General features: G+C 56.6%; 3 protein-coding genes across 4 annotated transcripts; 1 reads left to right on the top strand and 2 right to left on the bottom strand.

The window, feature by feature from the left end:
• Nucleotides 1-1,600: 1,600 nt before the first annotated feature.
• On the top strand, nt 1,601-14,415 carry ESS2 (ess-2 splicing factor homolog). Of its 2 annotated transcripts, none has more exons than XM_004480955.5 (10): nt 1,601-1,768; nt 2,742-2,910; nt 3,004-3,099; nt 4,985-5,154; nt 5,274-5,391; nt 5,742-5,875; nt 6,365-6,467; nt 7,613-7,722; nt 11,678-11,793; nt 12,194-14,415. In XM_004480955.5, the coding sequence occupies exons 1-10, from the start codon at nt 1,634-1,636 to the stop codon at nt 12,471-12,473; spliced, it is 1,431 nt and encodes a 476-aa protein (XP_004481012.1). In that variant the 5' UTR covers nt 1,601-1,633; the 3' UTR covers nt 12,474-14,415. The 2 variants fall into 2 exon arrangements, with proteins under 2 accessions (XP_004481012.1, XP_071066025.1); XM_071209924.1 differs by lacking the exon at nt 12,194-14,415 and adding an exon at nt 11,929-12,145.
• TSSK2 (testis specific serine kinase 2) lies at nt 14,396-15,700 on the bottom strand. The gene has a single exon (XM_012520629.4). The coding sequence runs from the start codon at nt 15,599-15,601 to the stop codon at nt 14,525-14,527; it is 1,077 nt and encodes a 358-aa protein (XP_012376083.1). The 5' UTR covers nt 15,602-15,700; the 3' UTR covers nt 14,396-14,524.
• Nucleotides 15,701-19,568: 3,868 nt separating this feature from the next.
• Nucleotides 19,569-21,120, bottom strand: TSSK1B (testis specific serine kinase 1B). Its single transcript, XM_004480985.4, has one exon. It carries the CDS (start codon nt 20,859-20,861, stop codon nt 19,773-19,775), a length of 1,089 nt encoding a protein of 362 aa, XP_004481042.1. The 5' UTR covers nt 20,862-21,120; the 3' UTR covers nt 19,569-19,772.
• Between the last annotated feature and the right edge of the window lie 1,881 nt (nt 21,121-23,001).

The following is a 23,001-nucleotide window of genomic DNA, read 5'->3' as shown; positions in this document are numbered from 1 at the left end:
CAGTTCAGGGCTTTCTCTCCTTCCTCTCTACAGCTGCCCTTCCCCAGACTCACCTTCTCCACCTGACCATTAACAGAGAGTCCTCAGGCACTGCTTAGTCCCAGGCACAGTCCTCTCCTCTCCATTCTCTTCCCGCCTTTCTCTTTCCCTCTTGGGCTCTGATTTTCATTCTTTACCATACATACACCTTCAGCCCTGTCCTCATCCTGAGCTTAACATTTCTATCCAGCTGTCCCTTTTGACCATCCCTCCTGGAAACCCACAGACTTCTCCAAGAGGAGCTTTGTCCTGTCCAAAGCAGGCTCAGGTGCCTTTCTCTCCCTCACCCACTATCCCCAGGCCCACAGCAAGTCGATTTTACCTCTGAAAAAAATCCCAGAATAGATCTGCTATCCAGTTTTAACTGCACCAGCCTGATGTCAACCTCTGAAATCTCTCACATTGATAATGACAGCCACCTCCAGTCTTGTCTACCCACACCCACTCTCGCTCCTCTTTAATTCATTCTTCATAAAAGGCAGATCTGAACCTATCTCTCCCCTGCCTATAGCCCTCCAAGGGCTTCCCGTTGCTCTGACAATAAAGCCAAAACTCCTCACCATGGCCCCACCCCTCTGGGTTTATCTCACTCCTCCTTGCACTTTGTGCTTACCCAAAAGTCTTTGGAACTTGCCCTGCCCTCTGCCACCATTGAGCCTCTGCCCCAGCTCTTCCCTCTTCCTCTGAGCAATGCCTGTTTATCCTTTAGATCTGCAGTTGCTTCCAGCCCAGAGAAGCTTTCCCTGACTCCCCTCCTACAGCAGACTCCCCAAGTACAAACTCGTTCCTTGAATGTGGCACAGTTGCAATTTCACACCTGCTTGTGGGATGATCTAACTAACAGTGTCTGTCTCCCCCTATGAGAGCAGGAGCCATCAACAGGGGAGGCCCCTGCGCTTGAAGGGATGAAGCAGAATTAGACTAAGTTGTTCTGTTTGTTTGACATAATTCCCTACTTGTTTGGGGAAGAAATGATCATTCCTGTAAAAAAAAAAAAAAAAATGCTTAGGCAACTTTTTGGTCTACTTCAATGAGAAACGAATCTGTTCGGGGAAGCCCACTCTGCTGTTATTAGGCTTAATGCTGGTTAAGCCTAATCATCCTTAACCAAGCATTTCTTTATCAAACCACCATGATTTCCTTTCTCTTGCTTTTTTTTTTTTTGTTAGTTCAACAATCGTCTTAGGATTCTTTTTTTAATATAAAGTTTGAATTAAAACTTTGAAAATCATATATAATCAAATTTTCTTAAGAGTGTGTTTTGTTAACAATATCGAAGTATGCGCCGTGATTATTTGCGAGCCGCAGAGCTGGAATTTTTCTCTGTTATGATGTATGACCTGCTCCCCACTGCCACCACAGCGCCCCCTGGTGTCCTCAGCAGAGACGGCATGACCAGCACGGGAAAGGGCCAAGACCACAACTCCCCTAAGGCCCAGCGTTCGTAGTAACGTCATTACGGGATGCGGGCCGGCCTTCCAGGCGCGCAGTTCTCTCATTGGCCGCCTCTGGGAGGCGCCTGCGCACTTGGAGCCGTCCCGCCCCTCCCGAGTTTGCGATACGCCTGCGCTGCCCGTGCGGTCCTGGGATAGCGATGGAGTCTCCGGGCGCTTCGGCCGGGGCTTTGTTGCTCCCCGAGGCACCCGGGCCCGGGAGGAAGCGGGCGGCGGGGACTGCGAAGGCTGTGACAAGCAAGCAGCGGGTCCTGGACGAGGAAGAATACATCGAGGTAAGGCGCGGTACGGTCTCTGGCGACTTCCGGGTCCCCTTCCCGCCTCACGCTCCTCTCGCGGCTCGCCTCTCCAGTTCTTTCTCTCGGGTGGTGGTTCCCCTGTCTCCTCGCGGTGATGGAGCAGCCCTGGTCTCTGTCCTGGGGACGTGGAAAGTGCCGAGGGGCAAGTGAATACTGTGCAGAGAGGTGTCTTTGATGAGAGAGGCAATACCAGCGTTGGCAGGGGAGAAAAGGGGGAGGGTTTGTTTATACGTGGTAGGAGTCAGAAAAGGTAAGTTTCTTACTAAAGCGCGGATAGGAATTTTGACTGACACGAAAGCTGCTGGCAGAGATTTTCTAGACATCGATACGGAAAAGTGCAAAGTCTAGGCGTCGTGGAAATAGGCTACACAATGAGTGCGTGGGCCTCTCACTGCCTTTGACGTGGGCGTTGGTCCACTGTGAATATGCAGACGGAGAAGCTGACACAGGGTTGGGATGAAGCCAGTTGAGGTTTTAGATCTGTTAAATTTGGGATGCCCAAGCTGTTGACCTCCGTGGACAGCTGGGTGCAGGGGTGTGGTGCACAGGAGCCAGTTCTGGTGGGAGGTGCAGGCTTGAGAGTCTCACCTGGCGGTGGTGGTGTAAATTATGGGTTGACTGAAGTCCCATAGGAAAAGCATTTAGATAGGAAGGTTACTGGGGAATGAAGCTGACAACACCCACATTGATCCTTCTGGTGTGGAGGTGGAGCTGGCAGAGGAGATGGAGAACAATGAGTTAGAGAGGGGAGCGAGAAGGGTTTCATGGAAATTGGAGAATTCAGTAGTATTAGAGGTTGCAGCAAGGCCACATGGGATAGTCATCCTCAAACTCTGGAGTCTGGGGTCTGATGGTCGCTCAGGAAGGGCCTTAGTGTTGTCCATTGGTGAACTGAGGTGGGGGCACCCAGATGGCACCTCTGATTTTTTGTTCTGATCGCTCCTGACAGGGCCTCCAGACGGTCATCCAGAGGGATTTTTTTCCTGATGTGGAGAAGCTCCAGGCACAGAAAGAGTACCTGGAGGCTGAGGAGAATGGAGACCTGGAGCGCATGCGCCAGATTGCCATCAAGTTTGGCTCTGCCCTGGGCAAGATGTCTCGAGAGCCCCCACCACCCTGTAAGAGGGGTTGGCTGGTGGGTGGCAGAAAGGAAAGCCAGCTGAGCAGTGTGTCTGGGTACTCTCTAATCCTTGCCTCCCATCATCCCCCAGATGTGACTCCAGCCACATTTGAGACCCCTGAGGTGCACACAGGCCCTGGAATGGGGAGCAGCAAGTCCCGACCTCGGGGCCGAGGGCAGGAGGAAGGTGAGTAAGTGCTCACTTTCAGCACACAGTGGGCTTACCAGGGGTTCTCATTCTGTGAGGTTCTGAGGGGATCTTAGCGGGGGGTGGGGGGAAGGTGTCCTTGCCTAAATGACAACTTGTAGAGTCAGAGGGCACTGGTCCAGGAGGAAAGAGATCTGGGTTCAGCTGCCAAATGGAGGGCAGTTCCCTAAGCCTCTGGCCTTCCTCTGTAGGATGGAAATAACACTAGCTTCACACCGGGTTGCTCCCTGGGTGGGCAGATCGCTGTGTGTGCAGCTTGCTGTGTGGACCATTTGCTGCATGGAATGTTTACCACATGCCCTGCTCATTGTGTGCCAGCTGCTTCCCCAGGAGCCCTGTGGACCTTGGAGGCTCCTCTGCAGCAATCACATCTCCCAAGTAACTTCACTCTTGCTTCTTCTCCGTTAAATCTTGTCCTAGATGGTGTGCTCTCAGGGAAGCTTTTCTTGACCACCCTAAGTATAAAGTAACAGAACTCGTGGGGCTCTGGGCCTTCCTGCCTAACTTTTTTTTTTTCCCACCGTGGGAAACAACATGGAGAAAAATGTTTTTATCTGTTTATTGTCTCTGCCCGTAACATCTCCTCCAGAGGTAAGGGATTCTGCCATGCTCCCATCTGTATTCTTAGCATGTAGAACCATGGGTGGTATGTTGTAGGCGTTCAACAGATATGTGTGGAATAGACAGATCAGCTTATTTACTTGAGCCTGAGACATGCAGGCTTATGTGCTACGTCCCACTTTGACAAGGAAATTTTGTTAGGAAAGAGCATTTCGTCTTGTCCAACATCAGTATACTGAATGTGACGAGTTTCTTGGGGCTCAGAAGCATGCCATGGGGACTCTCTCACGTTCAGTGAGTCTTCTCACTGAAGACTACCGGGTTCCCATGGTAGTATGCCATGCCTATGTGGGTGCCCTGTGTGTTCACACGAATGCCGCTTTCTCTACTTCATGGCCTACCTCTTCCTGCCACTAGCACAGTCCATTGGATCATGTCCTTGGGGCTTGGTTCCCTATCTGAAATGTGGCACCCGCATCACAGGCAAGTTTGCAGATCCTTTTTCTTTTACTTACACTTCAACAATCTCAGTGGTGGTTGTCACCATTGTTCATGTTTACAGACAAGGAAATCGAGACTCAGAAAGGCAGTGATTTCTGAGATCTTAACAGTGGTAGGTGGCAAAATGGGAATTGAATCCTCATCCCCCTGACCCCAAGTCTTGAACCTTAACTCTCCTTGCTCTGCATAGTCTTGCACGAAGTAGGTGTTTGGAACTCCCTAGGATAGGAAGAAAAGGCTCACACGCTGTGTGCCATCTCAGCAGGGGACCACTTTTGGAGCTAGGGGCTGGAGTTGTGTCTCCATGCATGTGAAGCCCTATCTGGACCACTGGGTCATCTGGGATCCCTGCCTTTTGAGCTTGCTGACAGGTGGGGGACTTAGATGACAGACAGTGCTCAGTGGCACAGGTACCAGGAAGGAGGAGGGTCCTGCTTGGGGAGTTTTGGCAGCAGTCGGGTTTCTGGAGGCAGATCTTATGAGGCTGGGGCAGTTGTAGTGGAGAAGAACCTACTGTGATCACATCAACCCTGCTCAAAAGCCTGTTTCCACCCTCCTCCAATTCCACATCTGATCATTTGCTTCATTTATTCTGCAGACAAGCTGAGCTGGCCAGGGTACCTGTGGTCTGACCCAGGCAGGGTATCCTCTGGTGGCATGGGCTCCCTTGGATGAACCCAGGAACAGGGGTTGAGGTGGGCACACTGGCCCTCCTTGGAGGGTGGCATGATTCCTGGGATGGACAAGCTGGCTGTCCATGCCATTTACAGTACTGTGTCCCCTGCCTCCGACCCCTGAACAGGAGAGGCTGGAGAAGAGGAGGAGAAGGAGCCACTGCCCAGCCTAGACGTCTTCCTGAGCCGGTACACGAGTGAGGACAACGCCTCCTTCCAGGAGGTCATGGAAGTGGCCAAGGAGAAGAGCCGGGCCCGCCATGCCTGGCTTTACCAGGCTGAGGAGGAGTTTGAGAAGGTGTCCCTGGGTGCAGGGGTGCATGCTCCCTCTTTTGGGGAGACAGGGAGTCTTGGGGCCAGGGGTGCAGTGTCAGGTTGGGAGGAGCCCCTCTGACTCACTTCCCTCTGCAATTGTAGAGGCAGAAAGATAATCTCACCCTCCCGTCAGCAGAGCACCAAGCCATCGAGAGCAGTCAGGCCGGAGTGGAGACCTGGAAGTACAAGGCCAAAAACTCCCTCATGTACTACCCTGAGGGTGAGTGGGCACAGCTGAGCAGGGAGGCATGGGGCAGAGCCGGGCATGTCTGGTCTTCTGGGTGTGCGTGTGCTTGGGCCTTTGGCTTTCTGGGCCTCAGCAGCTTTGGTTCCTGGTCTCCCTTAGGCAGGGGGCAAGGTGGCTGCCTGCAGAGTCAGCCAGGGGGCAAGATTCACCTAGGGACCATGGATGTGGTACCTGATCTAATCTCGATGTTTCTGCTTGACCTGGGGGTGACTTGGCCGAGGGAAAGGGACTTTGCTCCTCTCCTTCAGGCTATTGAGCCACCAGCCTAGGCATAGCCTGCCCACCTCCCTGCCACCTGCCAGCGCCTTTGCTCGTTCCACCAGGTGTCCCTGACGAGGAGCAGCTGTTTAAGAAGCCCCGGCAGGTGGTGCACAGGAACACGCGCTTCCTCAAGGACCCCTTCAGCCAGGCCCTGAGCAGGTCCCAGCTCCAGCAGGCGGCCGCCCTCAATGCACAGGTGAGCAGCCTGGGGCTGGCGGGGTCCTGGGCTCAGATGGGGCAACTTCCTGAGCCCAGGACAGAACAAGTGGGTCCTCTCAGATGGAGGCTCTTGATGCCAGCGGTTAGAAAGGTAGGAAGCAGGTGGTAGGGAGAATGTTCTGGAAATTCTTTAGGTGCCTGGTGGGAAAGAGACCAGAGCATGGCCCCCTGCAGAGGGATGGGGGTTGCTGACCTGAAGTCAGAGTCCTCTGAAAGTGTCTGATGGTGGCTGTAGTACTGGATGTGATGAGGGGGAGCCTCCCTTGCTTGGAATGCCCACCATAGGCCTCCCCTGGGTTTGGTGGGAGTCTCCTTTCTCCTCCCTCACTGCCCCCAAGGAAGGAGAGGTACCTTCCAGTGTGTCCCCTGTCCGTCTGCCTGTGAACCTGCTTGCGTGATAGGGGGCAGGGTCTCTCTGGCCCGCAGGCACCCCTGGCCTCCAAATCCAGCTCTCTGCTTGTTCCAGCACAAACAGGGCAAGGTGGGCCCTGACGGCAAGGAGCTGATCCCACAGGAGCCCCCCAGAGTGGGTGGATTTGGATTTGTCGCCACTCCTTCTCCTGCACCTGGTGAGAAATGGCCTGTAAATGGCAAGCCAGTGGGGGAGGTAGGCTCCTTGGGGGTAGCCAGCCACTCCGTACCTGCTTAGTTTGGCCTACACCGCATAAATTAGGGACCTCATCTTCCCGTCTGTGTAAAGGCTGGGCCAGGCCACCGGCAGATGGGGCTCCTGGGCAGACCTGGCCTGCGACCCCTATCTCCACCCCTCCCCAACCTGCAGTGTGGACACTCCACCGCAACTGACCTGTGATGTGAGCCCTCTATTCCTGCCTAGACCTGCCACCCACATTACCTACCACCACCCACTCAGTTTCCATTTCCATGCCTTGTCTAAACTCAGCAGGCAAAATCTGGGTTGGTTGTAACCCAAAGGCCATGGAGCTCTTATGCCCGCACTGAGGGGCCCAGGTGTGGTCTGGCCCCACTGCTTAATCACAGTGAGAGTGGGTGCCCCGGAGGGCTTGCTAGTTGAGGCTCCTTACCTGTGCGAAATATGCATGAAAGCCAGGCTCTGGTCCACAGGAGGCTGGGCACACAGGGACACGGGTGCCATGCCCAGCCCCGGGCCAGTCTCCCCTCTGCCCAGACTCTTCTGGCACATCACCGACAGTCCTAGAGTGATGTGTCTTCGTTTGGGTGTTGTTGGCGGGTGGGGTACTTTGTATATGATACTTTTTTTTTTTTAATCACTCTTTAAAATTAAAGTTAATAGGTCACAGAGAATGTATGTAATACTTAAAAAGAGAAACTCGTGGAACCCTGTGGGGTGGGGTGGCCAGGGTACTGGGTTCTTGTCTCTCCTCATGCTGACTGTTCATGGGGGAAGCATCTAAGATTCTGGGATGGGTTCCCGGTTCCTGTGGCATCCTCTTCCTGCCCTAGGCTGGCCAGGGTCCTGGGAGTGGAGGGCCCTGAAGCACCCTATGTCCCCTCTTTTTCTGGGTGGGGCCTCATCACTGACCTCCAGGAGGCCACTGGGCCCTTCAGCTTCCTGGTTCTTTGCTTGGATGGAGCCTCATCGACCCAGGCACCCCAGGCTGAACCCCATGGCTTCAAGGATTTCGGGGTCCTGGGGAAGGCAAGAGGGTCCAAACAGCACCCCCGTCTGGGGTTCGCTGGCTTAAAGCAGCTGTGACGGGCTGTCCATCTACAGGTGTCAACGAGTCCCCCTTGATGACCTGGGGCGAGGTGGAGAACACTCCCTTGAGGGTAGAAGGATCAGAAACTCCATACGTGGACAGGACTCCAGGACCGGCCTTCAAGGTGGGTCATGGTGCGAGGGCTGCGGCAGTAGGTGTTGGGGCTGCGGTGGGGGGAGGGTCCTTCCCAAGGAGGAGATCCCAGTACTCCTTGTTCAAGCAAAGCTGTCTGACAGGCTGGCCATTGGTAAGGCTGCACACCGGGACAGCACCAGCACCCCTCCATGAGATTCAGGCCACTCTGCTGTGGGGCGATGGGTGGGGCTCTGAGGAGAGATTGCGGGGGATGTTCAGTGATGCAGCGGGGTCTTGGAGGCCCTGAGACTGTTTGGGAATTCCAAGTGCTGGAAGATCCCAGAACCCACGGTGCTCTCTGGGATGTAGTTTCCACTCCCCAAGGCCCATTTGCTTGCAAAGGAATCACCCTGCTCACTGGAGAGCACGATTAAGGACACACCAGATGGCTCACCTGCCTGCATTATCGGGCATATAAGAGTGGAGGCAGTGAGGCCTGGAGCGGGCAAGGGAGGTTGCATGGCAGGGCAAACCCGCCTGGGCGTAGGGCAGGAGGGTACGATGAGGGACCCCAACTGCCAGCAGCGCCGGGGGAGCTGGGCAACAGAATGGTACATAGAAGTGGCGGTTGCCCAGCACGCCATGGGCCAGTGGGCAGGTAGGTCTGGCCCTGGAGAGATGCTGGGTAGGCGAGTGCTCCAATCTGCAGTCAGTTGGTGGGGGAAACTGAGCACCTGGCATGGCTTGGAAGGAAAAGAGGTGCCCAGAAGTTGGGAAACCCTGGCCACGCTGACTGCAGACTGCCAAGAGATAGCAGGAGGTAGGAGTTTGCATTGTCACAGAGGCAAAGTGGTGGATGATGTCAATTATCTGCTTCATAAACCACAAGGAATCAAGTCTGAAAGCCTGGAATTAATAATCAAGTCTTGGGGCGGCAGACTTGTCCCAGTGGTTAGGGTGTCCGTCTACCACATGGGAGGTCCACGGTTCACACCCTGGGCCTCCTTGACCTGTGTGGAGCTGGTCCACGCGCAGTGCTGATGCATGCAAAGAGTGCCGTGCCACGCAGGGGTGTCCCCCACATAGGGGAGCCCCACGCTCAAGGAGTACGCCCCGAAAGGAGAGCCACCCAGCGTGAAAGAAAGTGCAGCCTGCCCAGGAATGGCACCACACACACAGAGAGCTGACACAACAAGATGACGCAACAAAAAGAAACAGATTCCCATGCTGCTGACAACAACAGAAGCGGACAAAGAACACGCAGCAAATAGACACAGAGAACAGACAACCGGGGCGGGGGGCGGAGGGGAGAGAAATAAATAAATAATCTTTAAAAAAAAAAAATAATCAAGTCTTAAGGTCTAGTTAGGTGACTGACTTGAGAGGCGATCTTGAACTGGCCCCACGAAAACACTAGCAGTGATTAATTAGAAATGCAGTGGAAGGAGAGATCCCACTCACTGTAGCGACAGAACATTTAGAACAACAAGGTGAAAGCCCTAACTTTTGTAAAGAAAACCACACAATTTCACCACAGACATTGGAAGAATGCCCTCCAGAGGGCAAGGCCCCAGGGCTGGCTCCTTGGGTGGAAAGACTTCTCCAGTGTGGCACCACCCGTCCTTTCCCAGAGCAAGTTCATAAAGACCATGCATGTTCAGACAGAATGGAGCAGATCATCAGCCGCAAAGGACATGCAGATTCTGAACCCCAACAAGATGCCACTTCACACCCACAAGGGTGACTCCTATTTAAAAAAAAAAGTAGGGAAACGGACTTTGGCCCAGTGGTTAGGGCGTCCGTCTACCACATGGGAGGTCCGCGGTTCAAGCCCCGGGCCTCCTTGACCCGTGTGGAGCTGGCCCATACGCACTGCTGATGCGCGCAAGGAGTGCCGTGCCACACAGGGGTGTCCCCCGCGTAGGGGAGCCCCACGTGCAAGGAGTGCACCCATAAGGAGAGCCGCCCAGCGCGAAGGAGGGAGCAGCCTGCCCAGGAATGGCGCCGCCCACACTTCCCGTGCCACTGACGACAACAGAAGCGGACAAAGAAACAAGACGCAGCAAAAAGACACAGAAAACAGACAACCAGGGGAGGGGAGGGGAATTAAATAAATAAAAATAAATCTTTAAAAAAAAAAATAAAAATAAAATAAAAATTTAAAAAAAAGTAGATATTAGCAAGGATGTGGAGAAATTGGAACTCAAGTGCCTCACTGGTGGGAATTTAAAATGGTTTAGCCACTGTGGAAATGAATATGGCAGTTTCTCAAAAAGTTAAATTATAGAATTACTGTCAGACCTGGCTGTTCCACTTCTAGGTAGGTATATACTCAGAGAGTGAAAAAGAGATCTCAAGACAGATATTCGTACACTCATATTCCTGGCAGCCAAAAGGTGGAAACAACCTAGTTCCCTTAACAAGCAAATGAATAAACAAAATGTACCTACATTCAGTGGAATATTACTTGACCATGGAGGAACCTTGAAAACATGCTCCATGAAACAAGCCAGACACACAAGGACAAATTTTGGATAATGTCACTTATAAGAGATCTCTCAAAAGAACAAATCCCCAGAGACAAAAAGTAGGTTAAAGACTCCCAGGGCATTGGAGGGGGCATGGGGTGGAGGGGGAATAAAAAATAAATATACATATGTATCAGGCAGAGGGCTCAGTGCCTTAATTCTCAAATATGCCTGGGACACAAGGATAACCAAAGGAAAACCTGTGAGCAAATAACGGGAAGGGTCCCAAACTGTCCAAATGAAAGCACATCACGAGGCCAGGGATATTTTAGAAGTGCCCCTTGGCCCCTGGAATCTCCGGGTCAGTAGAGGAGAGAGAAACTCTGAAAAAAACCTCAGTCCAAGTAAGAATTGAGGGTGTGATAGACATGGCAGTTCAGGTTGGGCCAAATGGCAGAGTGGAGACAATGCACAGCAGAACAAAATTCCAGAAAGTTGAAAACCTTCCCCATAAAAGCAATAACCATAAACCGATGAGAAGAAAAGCAGTATGTCTTCAATCTGATCTCAAAGTAGGAAGGACTTCTCCAAAACACAAGCAGAGGAAGAGCTCACAAAGGAAGTGACAGCTGGGTGACCGCTGATAGAACCACGAAGTACAACAGAAAACATGATTAGAGGAAAAACAAATACGCATGATATAGTGTAATATAATTGCTATAAACCTCTTAAAGGTTTTTTGGGAAAAAAACAAGTACCTTGGTAGGAAAACAGGCCAAGGACACATAAGGGAAGTTACCCAGAGAAATACAATTGGTCAGTAAGTGCAGAAGGATGTTTATACGAAGGTCCAAAAAAGCCAGTTAAAACCAGACTTTTTTTTTTTTTTTTTTTAAAGATTTATTTATTTATTTAATTTCCCCCTCTCCTGGTTGTCTGTTCTCTGTGTCTATTTGCTGGGTCTTGTTTCTTTGTCCGCTTCTGCTGTCATCAGTGGCACGGGAAGTGTGGGCAGCGCCATTCCTGGGCAGGCTGCTCTCTGTTTTCACGCTGGGCGGCTTTCCTCACGGGCGCACTCCTTGTGCGTGGGGCTCCCCCACGCGGGGGACACCCCTGCTTGGCAGGGCACTCCTTGCGCGCATCAGCACAGCACATGGCCAGCTCCACACGGGTCAAGGATGCCCGGGGTTTGAACCGCGGACCTCCCATGTGGTAGACGGACGCCCTAACCACTGGGCTAAAGTCCGTTTCCCAAAACCAGACTTTTTGTTCCCCGAAAGACCATCAGAGGCCCATAACTTGGCAGCCCTGGCTTTGAGAGGAAGATGAGATGGGTTTGGAGAGCTGTGCCTGGGGCAGGTGGGTAGGCCATGTTGAGCAGGGTTGGGGGGTGGTTTTCAGAGGAGGTGACTTCTTGGGATCCTGGTAGCCTCAGGGAAGAGGCTGGTGCCCCTGCAGCCACTCTGTCACATGAGGGACCATCTAGGCTGGGAGGCCAGGCTGGCACAGGCAACCCATACCACCTCTGCCTTGCAGATCTTGGAGCCGGGGCGCAGGGAGCGGCTGGGGCTGAAGATGGCCAATGAGGCCGCCGCCAAGAACCGGGCCAAGAAGCAGGAGGCCTTGCGGAGAGTGACAGAGAACCTGGCCAGGTGAGGGGGCGGGACTTCCCTGCCCATGGGAATGGACGCGTGGTCTGCAGGGTGACTCCAGGTGGGTCCACGTGGAGCTGGGACACGGGACCCTTCCTTGTCCTTCCTTCCATGGCCTCCTTGGCTTGTCCCTAGGCAGTGCCTTCAGTGTCGTCCCTCTACAATCTCCTACCATCCTGTGGGCACAGGCATCATCATCTGTCCCTGGAGAGGGCAGGGTCTCCAGCTCACCCCCCTTCACCCCATCACAGGCAAGGGCAGCACTGCAACCTGACCTTGGCTTTGGCCCCCACTGTGGTATGCTAGGCTGTGCCCCACCCTGTAGTGTCCTCTGTCCAGAATGAACGTGTGCTTCCCAAGCTTGCCCCTTGGTCCTCACCTTGCCTCTCCCCTCCCTCAGCCTCACCCCGAAAGGCCTGAGCCCCGCCATGTCCCCAGCCCTGCAGCGCCTGGTGAGCAGGACAGCCAGCAAGTACACCGACCGCGCCCTGCGGGCCAGCTACACCCCATCCCCAGCACGCCCGACCCACCTCAAGACCCCGGCCGGTGGGCCCCAGACACCTACTGGCACCCCAGCCCCTGGCTCGGCCACTCGCACCCCACTCAGCCAGGACCCAGCCTCCATCACAGACAACCTACTGCAGTTGCCCGCCCGCCGCAAAGCCTCTGACTTTTTCTAGGGCCAGGCTGGGCAACTGGCCACCTGGCAGAGGACTTCTGGCCTCCTGGGCACCCAGGACACGCTCGCTCACTGCAAGGACAGCATTCAGTGAGCATCCAGAAGATTTGTACTGTTTTCTATTTAACCCTGGTCCGAACAGTCATTAAAGAACGACAGCGCAACCTCGCGGGGCCACCTTCCCTCCTGCCCATGCCGGGCCCAGGGCCAGCCACAGTCTATGCCACCATCTCGGGCTGCCAGGGCCTCCCAGGGAAGAAGCTGCAGGCTGGGGTGACTGGTGACCATTGCCTGGCGAAGGCAATGGATTTGCCACCACACCTGCATTCCTTTTTGTGGCATCCCTGCCTGGGCTGAGTTCACAGTGTGATTGCCCCCCGCCTCGGCCCTCCCACCCCAGTTCCTTCCTCTTCCAAGGGAGGGATGGAGACTCTTGGAAGTTGTGCCCTTCAGATTAGGTTTGCAGTCACCCTATGTGGGCTAGATCCAAACTGTTGGAAGGGGGAGTGTCCCTTTGATGTGACCTCAGCTGTCACCACCTCCCACACACCTGGCTTCCAGTTCCAGAAGGACCAAAGAGACCTGCCCTGGGGCAGGCAGCCTCTGTCTCCTTGACCCCCTCCCCCAGAGCTCTGGGCTCTGCCAGGTCACCAGCTGCAGCCCCCCACCACACCCATCTGCACTAGCCCCCAGACAACAGGAACCTAGGCCTCCGGTGAAAAGGAGGGGGGTCGGGCTCCATGCAGACCCAGAAAGTGCCCTGCACCCCACTGGCACAGCCATGAGCAGGGGGTGTTGCTGCCCGAGCTGGGAGGCCTGGCAGCCGCTGGTCCCGATAGCTCTCAGAGCCTGGGTGGCCTGCTACACAGCAGGGGGGAGAGGCCTCAGGCTGCCCCCCAGCGGAGCTGGGACCATAACTGCCATCTGGCTCCCGAATTGGGTATCTTCAAGGCCGCGAATGGGACCATGGGTGGTGCCATCTGGGTGACTGGGCCCTTGGAAGCACACTGGGCACCTGCTCAGGCTCGAGTCTGGCCTTTTGGAGCACAGCCAGCCCTGTCCCTTGTCATCCCTAGTACTCCCCCTTCTGTCTGTCCACTGGCCCCCTCTGGAGGCCAGGCCAAGGACCTGACACCTGCCTCTCAACCGTGAGTTCTGGCCCGCTCCCGGGATGGCCAAGCCTCAGGCACACCCTGGAAGCTACCAGGGCAGGGTGGGCATACGGGTGGGGCTGACTAGGTATTGGAAGGGTGCAGCTTTGGGTGCTTCTCTCCCATAGGGAAGGATGGACTTTAGCCCAACAGAGACCTCAGGAGGTGAAGTGGCAGGTGTCCAAGTGGGTAGGAGTCAGACAGGGAGGGGACACTTTGCAGGCCAGGCCCCCCCCAAGGCCAGGTCCTGAAGCCACGACCATTAAAACACTTGGCAAGTGTCGTGAGCATGCTGGGGTGGGGTGGGGAGGGGTGATGGGTGACCACACAGGAAGCAAAGGCTGGGGAAGACAGGACACCCAGAGGCAAGATATCAGCCGGGGTGGGAGCGGGGGGAGGGAGAGGAGGGCTCAAGGGCCATAGATCACCAATCTCGGGTGACCTGGGGGAATGGAAGGAGCGTGGCGGGGTCAGCCCGAGGTGGTGGCATGCGTGGGCCTGGCCCCGCCCTGCGGGCACTGCGGAGAGGGAACAGGTCAGAGGGAGACTGCTTTGGGTCTGGCAGGCAGACTTGCCCACAGGCCTCTCAGCGGGGTCTGCCTGTGCCTTGAGGCCTGGTTCTGGGCCCCACGCCGCAGGGATGGAGGTAGGCAGAGACCCAGAGAAAAAGACTCCTCACTGGGCACCGTTGATTGCTGTATATACTTTGTGGTTTATTTGGTGGTCAGTAATTAATGTCTCTGCTACTAAGTGGAAGAAAGCTAATAGAACGTAATCAAAATAGTGGTTTAATTGACGGATTTTACTTGTTCCTTGCCCCCTGTGCCTTCTTCAGCTCCTCCCTGTCTACTTAATTTGAGCACAAACCACACACCATACCCCCCGGGGCCCTTCACCACCGCTAGGTGCTCGCCTTCCCCACCTCGCCGCCAGAGGTGTGATGGTCTTTGGCCCTGGAGGGCTCGGCCAGCCTGTCCTCCAGCCTGTCCTCGTTCTCGGGCACCACCAGCAGCCGGTGCTGGGTTTTGGCTCCCAGCTTGTGGTCAGGCCGGTGCTCGGCTCGCGAGCCCGACCGGGTGTCCAGTTTGTACTCGGCACGGTACTTGCCCTCACCCTCCCTCTTGAAGGATCCAGAGGACATGGCCTTGGGCTTGGGGGGTTGGAGCCAGCAGTGGCTGAGGATCTCGTCGATATGCAGCCGCCGGTTGACATCCGGCTGCAGGATGCGGTAGATGAGGTCCTTGCACTCGCCCGTCAGGTTCTTGGAGCGGGGGAAGTCGACACGGTGCTCCTTCTGGATGCGCAGCATCTTCTTGATGTCAGAGTCGTCGTAGGGCATGGAGCCGCAGACCATGATGTAGAGGATCACGCCCAGGCTCCAGATGTCATACACCTTGGGCTGGTAGGGGATCCCCTGCAGCACCTCGGGGGCCGCGTAGGCTGCGGACCCACAGAAGGTCTTGCTGAGGATGATGCGCCCGCTGCCGTCCCGCAGGCAGCGCTTGGAGAAGCCGAAGTCGGACAGCTTGATGTTGAAGTCCTTGTCGAGGAGAAGGTTCTCGCACTTGAGGTCACGGTGGACGACATCCAGGTCGTGGCAGTACTTGACGGCCGAGGAGAGCTGGCGGAACATCTTGCGTGCCACATCCTCATGCAGGGCTCCCCGGCACTTGATGAACTCGAGGAGGTCGCCCTGGACGCCGAGCTCCATGACGATGTAGATCCGCCCATCTGAGGTCTCGAAGATCTCGTAAGTCTTGATGATGGAGCGGTGGTTGACGGTGGCCAGGATGTCCATCTCCCGGGGAAGGAATCTCTCCACAAAGTCGGTGGGCGTCTTCTTGCGGTCGATGATCTTGACCGCCACGTTGAACTTGAGGCGCTCGGAGTAGGCAGACTTGACTTTTGCGTAGGAGCCCTTGCCAAGGTTGATGCCCACGATGTAACCCTTCTTCCTTAGGACCGCGGCATCGTCCATGGTGCCAGGAGCGGCCGGCGCCACTGCCCTCTACATCCCCTCCCCACGTGGGCCAGCAGGCATTGTCCTCATTTACCCTGCGGGGAGTCCTGTGGGTGGGCTGGGCTTGGAGTCGGAGGGGGTGGAACGCTCAGCATTGTCTCCAGGTGACTTCAGCACATGAAGTCATAAAGCCAGGCTGCCGGGACTAGGGACTGGGGTGGGGTGAATGGGGCTGCTGGAACCCTGGAAGCCAGGCCGGCCTGGCAGGAGCGCCTGCTCCCTGCCCGCTGGAAGGAAGGTGGTTCCCCCAGGACTGCAGGTAACCCTCCCCGCCCTCCTTTTCTTGGCCACAGCTATCCTGCTGCCAGGGTGAGTGACAAAGGATAGCCTTTCATTCCCAGGGGAGGTGGTCCTGGGTCCCAACCGTGGAGATGGAGCCTGCATGGGTCTCTATGCCTCTTAGCTCCATTCCCCGCAGCTTCTTTGGGATCTGATGGAAACACTGTCGGGGGTTTGTGTCCTCGCTGGTGGTTCCAGGACCAGAGGACCAGAGCAGCTCCAGGTGTGGGAGCAGGAACCGGCATGTGGAGTTGTCGCTGCCCCAGTGAGCTGGGGTGTGTGTTTCGGTGGAAGGGCAGTCCCAGGGACCCCACCAGTGCTCGGCTAAGTGCACCATGGCCAGGGCAGGCCTGGAGCCTACATGGGCAGGGCAGCGGACCTGAGGAGATGGCCAGGCCTCTTGAGGCAGCGAAGAGCTTGCTGGGAGATCCAAGAATCTGGCTCTGAGAATTCTGAGGGTCAGGTGAAAAGGTAAGTCGGGACTTTTCCCTGGGCGATGCGTGGCATCGGTCCAGGGCAGCCACAATTTGCAAGTCACCACTGAAGGTGGTCATGGGCAGCAAGGGTGTAGAGGAGCTTGGGGTCAGTCAGAGGGGACGAGGCCTCTGGGGATCTGGCCGCAGAGGGAGGGGGAGAAGAGCAAGCACAGGGAAGCGTGGGTCTCATGGGCTTTGGTGCTGGGGCCCAGGGATGGGGTGGGTGAGAGCTAGGGGGGCACCCAGATCATCGCCTGAGTTATTTCACTTTGGACCTTCCTGGACCATGCTCTTGCCCCATGGAAATCCCACCCCACCCCCGGTTCCTGGGTTGGCCCATTGTTTACATCCCTCAGGTTGTCCTTTGTATCTGGAAACAGCACAAAATCCCATTTTGGGGGCACATGAGTGTGGATTTTTGTTTTGGAAACTTTGGTTTCTGGGGGTACAAAGTACCCAGTCTGTCACAGACCAGTCCTCTCTCCTTGGCCCAGGAGAGCCCTGTCCAGCAGCATGCGGGTGAGTTGCCGAGACCGGCTTGTGTCAGCTAAGCATCCAGGGGAGCGGGAAGAAGGCCTGTTTCTAGGGGAAAGTTTGAGAGGACATGAGGGTGCAGCAGGGGCGAACGGGGTTCCACTGGGCTGGCAGGAAGGGCACATCAGGCACACACGATGCCTTGCCCAGAGGCACGGCCGTGTGGATACACGTGGGTCCCACAGGGAGCTTGCTGGGTCTGGCTGGCAGGGCAGCCACAGTCAGAGGAGTGGGCTTCCAGGACCCCAGAACCACTCTGCCATCTCTTTAGAGCTCTGTCAGTTTGTGACCAGCTTTAACTTGTTATACTTTTCTCCTGGGGCCTCATTTTTTGGCTGAACTTCACACCTTTGTGTACCAGGAGGGGCTGGCTGTGAGAATTTGCAGGCCAGCACCCAAGAGCATGTCTGCCCCCTGTGTCCCCAAATACTCTGGGCATCCCTCGACCTCCCTTGTTTTCTGTGGGTTCGTCTTCCTTGCCCGCTCACCAGTACTGGTGGAGCATCTCTGGTTTGCAGGACGTATGAGAAAAGGCCTTACCCTGGTGGAACTGTCTGGGTGTGGGGGTGGGTGGGCAGGCACCCTGGGGGGAGTGAGCCTCTTGCCCTGGAGGCTGCCCATGCAGGGGGCAGGGGCTCCTGGTATGTTCCAGGGAGGTGTCCTGCCCGTGACAGGGAGGGGGGGAGGTAGATCAGACTTGGGGAGGGGGAACCTCGATGATTTCTTCCAAAGTCCAAGACCCTAGAGGGTTGGAGACCAGCAGCTTGTGTCCTGCAGCTCCGAGAAAGCCACTCTCTGAGTTTCAGTTTCCTCTAAAAAGTGGGCATCCACCCATTCATCCCCCAAATATCTGAGAATCTATTTGAGGAGCTGGGGATACAAGAATGAGCGAGACAGGCCCACGCCTTCGGGAGCCAGCCACGAGGACAGGGAGATGAGCAAGGCTCCATATCACACCAGCCAGTGGAACGGACAGTGGAGGCTGTGCCAAGGGGCAGGACAGGGAAGGCCGAGCCACAGGAAGTAGCCAGATGGAGGAGGAGAGGCCTGGCAGTGCAGGAGAGGGCTGTGGAGGTGACAGCTGGCCACATGGGCAGAAGGGGCATGGAAGGGCCACGGGAGGACCGGGCAGGCACAAGGAGTCCTCCCATCAAGGGGTGGGCTTCAGCCTGCTGGTTCTCGTCTCTGGGCTGTGTGACTTCAGGCAGGAGGCTAATCCTCTCTGAGCTGCTTCCCATGGGTGCGCCCATCTGCAGTCCCTGCCCCAGTGGGTCACTCCCAGGCCCAAGGATCAAAGTACGCTGCAGAGATGACAGGGAGGAGTTTCGAGAGCCTCCCCCAGATCCTAGGCTCCCCACCAAGCTGCCCACCTCTGGGCCAGTTCTGTCACCCATGGAGCCACTTCCTGCACTGGAAAAAAAGTAGGCGACTCCTCCAGTATTACTCAGGACCTGTTCTGGGCCCAGACCCTTGTGGGATTCATTGGCCTGCCCTGGCAGAACTCATAAAAATTCCCACTTCCGAGCACTGTCAGGAACCCCTAGAAGGCACTGTGCAGGCGCAGCCCCTCAGCAGAGCCCAGAGAGATGGGCAGGGAGAGTTAGATGGGCCAGCCTGGGGTGGGGAGGCAGCCCCCACTCCAGACAGCAACATGGGCAGGGCTTGCAGGGTGCACCCATGGGCGGTGTGTATGATTATGGCGTGTGTATGTGGGCAGTGGAAAATGGGGCTGGGAGGCCAGCCAAGGAAGGAGGAGGGGGCCCCAGGAGGGGGCCAGGGCTGGGAGAAACAGTGGGGGGCCAGATTGGATCTTGGAGGGGAGGGGGCAGGGCTGGGAATCCCAAGACACCCTGCAAGGTGGCTGAGAGGAAAGGGAGGACCCAGGCAGACAGGTGGCCTGGCTGTGGGGAAGGGTCTAGAAAGCCCATCTGGTGGGGTCCTCGCATCAGGAGATTCAGGGCTGAGGGTCTCCCCAAGTTTGAAGCACAGGCAGGGAACATGGCAGATTGGGGAGAGGCAAGGCTAGAGGGGGCTGAGAGCCACTGGCCTGCAAGGGGTGGTCCAGAGTGAGGTGAAAAGTGGGAAGAGGGAGGGGATAGCCAGAGGCAAGGGCCACCAGGGGAAAGGGCATGGCAGGGACCAGGTAACACATGGCCCAGTGCTGCCAGGGGCAAGCCCATTCCTCTGTGGGTCACACCGGGTGGCGGGGCACCTTGCCCTGCTGGCAGGTCCTCTGCTGTACTTGCCAGTGGGATAACGAGGGCAGAGCCAACCAGACCCTCCAGCTGCAGACAGAGCCAGCTCTCCAGTGGCAGTGGGCCCTGGCCTCCCGACCTTTCTCTGCAGGCAAAGAAAAGTCCCCTTGGTCCCATCCTCCCCTCCTCATCCCAGACTGCCCTCACAGGCCTCCCTCTTAAAGCAGTATTGCCTTTATTCTCAACTCTTTGCTCCGGTCCCTTTCCTTCCAGCCACCCCCCCCCCCGCCCCTGCACCCCACAACTGCCCAACTTCTGTGGACACCCTGGGATGTATTTCCCCAAGAAGCGAGAGGCAAAGCATAGCTCAGTCCGAGAGTGGTCTGGCGTCCGCTCCCCGGCATGACCGCACTGGGCCGGAGAAAGACATTCGCCTTGGGGTGTGCACTAATATAGTCTGTGATTTATTGCTTCTTTAGCCTTGTGGGTTACCAAGTTCAAAGGGAGGGAGAAGGAACTGACGAAAATAGCGGCTCCTCGGGGACAGCGCCCCTCCTCGGACTCCTTTCTTGGCTTCTTCCACACTCGGGCTGGAAGCCGTGAGCGTCACCTCATTCCCTGTTGGCCCCCTGGGCCGAGAGGAGCTCACTGGGCGTGTGGCTCTGGGGGCTGCTGGGGGGGCCCTTCCTCGGTCTCAACGGCCATCTCGCCGGCAAAGCCCAGGTTCTCTGACTGCCTCGACACCTGCAACAACTCCTCCTCAGGTCTGGTCTCAAGCCGGGCGTCTTCCGGGGGCTCCAGCTTGGCGGCGGACTTCCTGTCCAAGGTAGGTTCAGGGGCCCACGTGGACTCAGGGCCCTGGGAACTCTCCCCTTCCTTGTTAATGGCAGCCGAGGACAGGCCCCGAGCCTTGGGCTGCACCCAACAGTGGCTGAGGATCTCATCGATGTGCAGCCGCCGGTTGACGTCTGGCTGGAGCATGCGGTAGATGAGGTCCTTGCACTCGCCCGTCAGGTGCTTGGAGCGGGGGAAGTTGACGCGGTGCTCCTTCTGGATGCGCAGCATCTTCTTAATATTGGAGTCGTCGTAGGGCATGGAGCCACAAACCATGATGTAGAGGATCACGCCCAGGCTCCAGATGTCATACACCTTGGGCTGGTAGGGGATCCCCTGCAGCACCTCAGGGGCCGCGTAGGCCGCGGACCCGCAGAAGGTCTTGCTCAGCGTCAGCCGGCCGCTCTCATCCCGCATGCAGCGCTTGGAGAAGCCAAAGTCTGACAGCTTGATGTTGAAGTCCTTGTCGAGGAGAAGGTTCTCACACTTGAGGTCACGGTGGACGACATCCAGGTCGTGGCAGTACTTGATGGCCGAGGAGAGCTGGTGGAACTTCTTGCGTGCGTCGTCCTCGTGCAGGGCTCCCCGGGTTTTGATGAACTCGAGAAGGTCGCCCTGGACCCCGAGCTCCATGACGATGTAGACCTTGCCGTCTGATGTCTCAAAGATCTCGTAGGTCTTGACGATAGAGCGGTGGTTAAGCATGGCCAGAATCTCGATTTCCCGGGGAAGGAATTTCTCCAAGAAGTCCGTGGGGGCTTTCTTGCGGTCGATAATCTTGACTGCTACGTTGAACTTGAGGCGCTCGGAGTAAGCGGATTTGACTTTGGCGTACGAGCCCTCTCCCAAATTTATCCCCATGATGTAGCCTCGTCGCTTGAGGACGGCAGCATCATCCATGGTGCCGGGAGCACCCAGTGCCTCTGGGGCTGCCCTCTACATCCCTGCGGAACATGGGGCCAGCGGCGTCCTCATTTACACTGTGGCCAGAGCGTCCTCTGGGCTGCCTGGGCCCGCTGTCTCTGCCTCCTGGAGGCCAAGACTCTGGGGTGGAACCTTCAGCATCGTCACCTGGGTGACTTCAGTGGGTGAAGTCACAAAGGAGGAGGACACTGGGGGAATGAGGCTCTGGCCTGAGCCACATGGACTCAGAACCCTGGACGGCAGACCGGGATGGACCAGAGGCCAGTGGAGAGCGACCTGGCACTTGGGACCTGAAGTAGGAGATGAGGGGCCCAAGGGGATTACATAGGTCTGCTCCTGTTTCCAAAACCAGGGCCAGGATGACTTGGGAACAGTGAGGCTGATTACTGCAAATGAGGGGCATCCCAGCTAATGCAGGATCCGTCCCAGCGGGACACAGAACACATCCTCAAATGAGGATAATCTGAGGATGGTTTCATCAAGGGGCTACCTTTCACGACAAAGATTGGGGCAGAGCAGAGGGAAACCACCAGGGCAGTGCTGGCTGTGAGGCTAGTGACAGGTCCTGGAATCTGGAAACAGTGGAGGGGGCCACCCATGACTGCATGGGGAAGGGGGACAAACTTCCTTGACCTCTTTCCCTTCCTTCAACTTCACGTTGGGGATCCCTTGGTTACTGAACTCGCGGGATGATGCAGTCCATGCAGGCAGCCTCCAGGGGAACCACTGAGCCTGCGCGGCAGGGTGGAACATAGATCAGCAGGACCCAGGGAGCAAGGACCCCACCCCTCCCTGCAGGGTTGGCCTGGATTTTTCACCTCCTTGTTCCTTTCTTCCCTCTTCCCAGCCTTAGCCCTGCCGAAGGGACAACGGGAGGAATTTCCACTCCTGGCTTGTGAGTTCCTTCCCAAGGGGCCTGCCCAGCCCACAACCTGCAGTGGCACATCATAGGCCGGGGCGGGGGTGGGGGTAGGGTGTTGGAAGGCTGGGCCTGCATCCTGTTCCGAGCATCAGCGGGCGCTCTTGGGGATGCTCCATGAGCACAGTGCCTTCGTGGCAGCACACTGGGCAAGGGCCTATTGTTTGGTTGTTTGGGAGGGCAGTGGGGCCCCTCCCCTGGGCTGTGATGAGCCACCTTTTGTCCAGCGCTTGCTCCAGGCCACACCCTGAGGGAGCTGGAGCAGGCTGGGCTAAACCAGCCTGGGGTTTTGACCTTGGCTTTCGCTGCCCAGCTGGAGTGAGCGCTCCTCTCTGACCTCTGCAGGTGTCACATGCTGCAATTTTGGGATGCCCAGGAGGGCGGTCCGGCACTTAAGGGGCTTGGGAGATTGCTTTGGGGTTGAGTGGTGAGGTGGGAGGTCCAGCAGCCTGGACTTCCCCCTCCCCTACGCTCCCCCTTCACAACTTGTTCTTCAGCCCTGGTGGGTTACTTCTTTTGGACATCTTGCCTCTCCTGCTAGATGGGATCTAGATACCAACCCCCCGCATCTGCTCTCTCCCCTCACACATTCACCTAGTTCCTGATGACAGTGTTCTCAGAGACACTTAGCCGGTCACCTCTATTCCGCGCCTGCTAGAGACCCGGCTTTCCTCTAGGTAGACTTGGCCTGTTTGTGGCAGTCGCTGGACCCAGGGGCCTTGCCCTCCCCTCCAGGGCAGTGCTGCTCCACAGTGTCTCGGGGATGTGGGCTTCCCGGTTCTCTCTTGGAGAGACTGAGATTTGCTTTAACTCCTTTAGGCTATTTACTCCTCTTCAACCTTTTGAGTCGCCGGGTTTTCCCTGACCCTTGGAACCTTCTCAAGAATGCCCCGCAGGGATTCGGCTTTAAAAAGACCACTCTTTAGGGCGCACCCTTGGACCACTGACCGCACTGCAAGGTGTGAAGACCCTTTGGGTCGCAGGTACACCCACCCGCACGGCCTCACTCCGCGGGACACTCGCCCCTTGGCCCGTCCGGCTGGGTGGCTGCGCTCCCGCTGCTCTTCCGAGACGCGTGAGTACCCGAGCCCCGCCACTCCGCTCAGCCAATGGCACGTTCCACTCCTCATGGGCCCCGCCCTCGGGCCCGCCTCCAGTCCCCGCCCACACCGCCTTCACTTTAGGCCTCGCCCCTTT

This window comes from Dasypus novemcinctus, chromosome 19 (assembly GCF_030445035.2).
Source record: "Dasypus novemcinctus isolate mDasNov1 chromosome 19, mDasNov1.1.hap2, whole genome shotgun sequence".
Lineage (NCBI taxonomy): Eukaryota > Metazoa > Chordata > Mammalia > Cingulata > Dasypodidae > Dasypus > Dasypus novemcinctus.
Note: the sequence above shows the minus strand (reverse complement) of the source record. Positions and strands in the feature narration are given on the sequence as shown.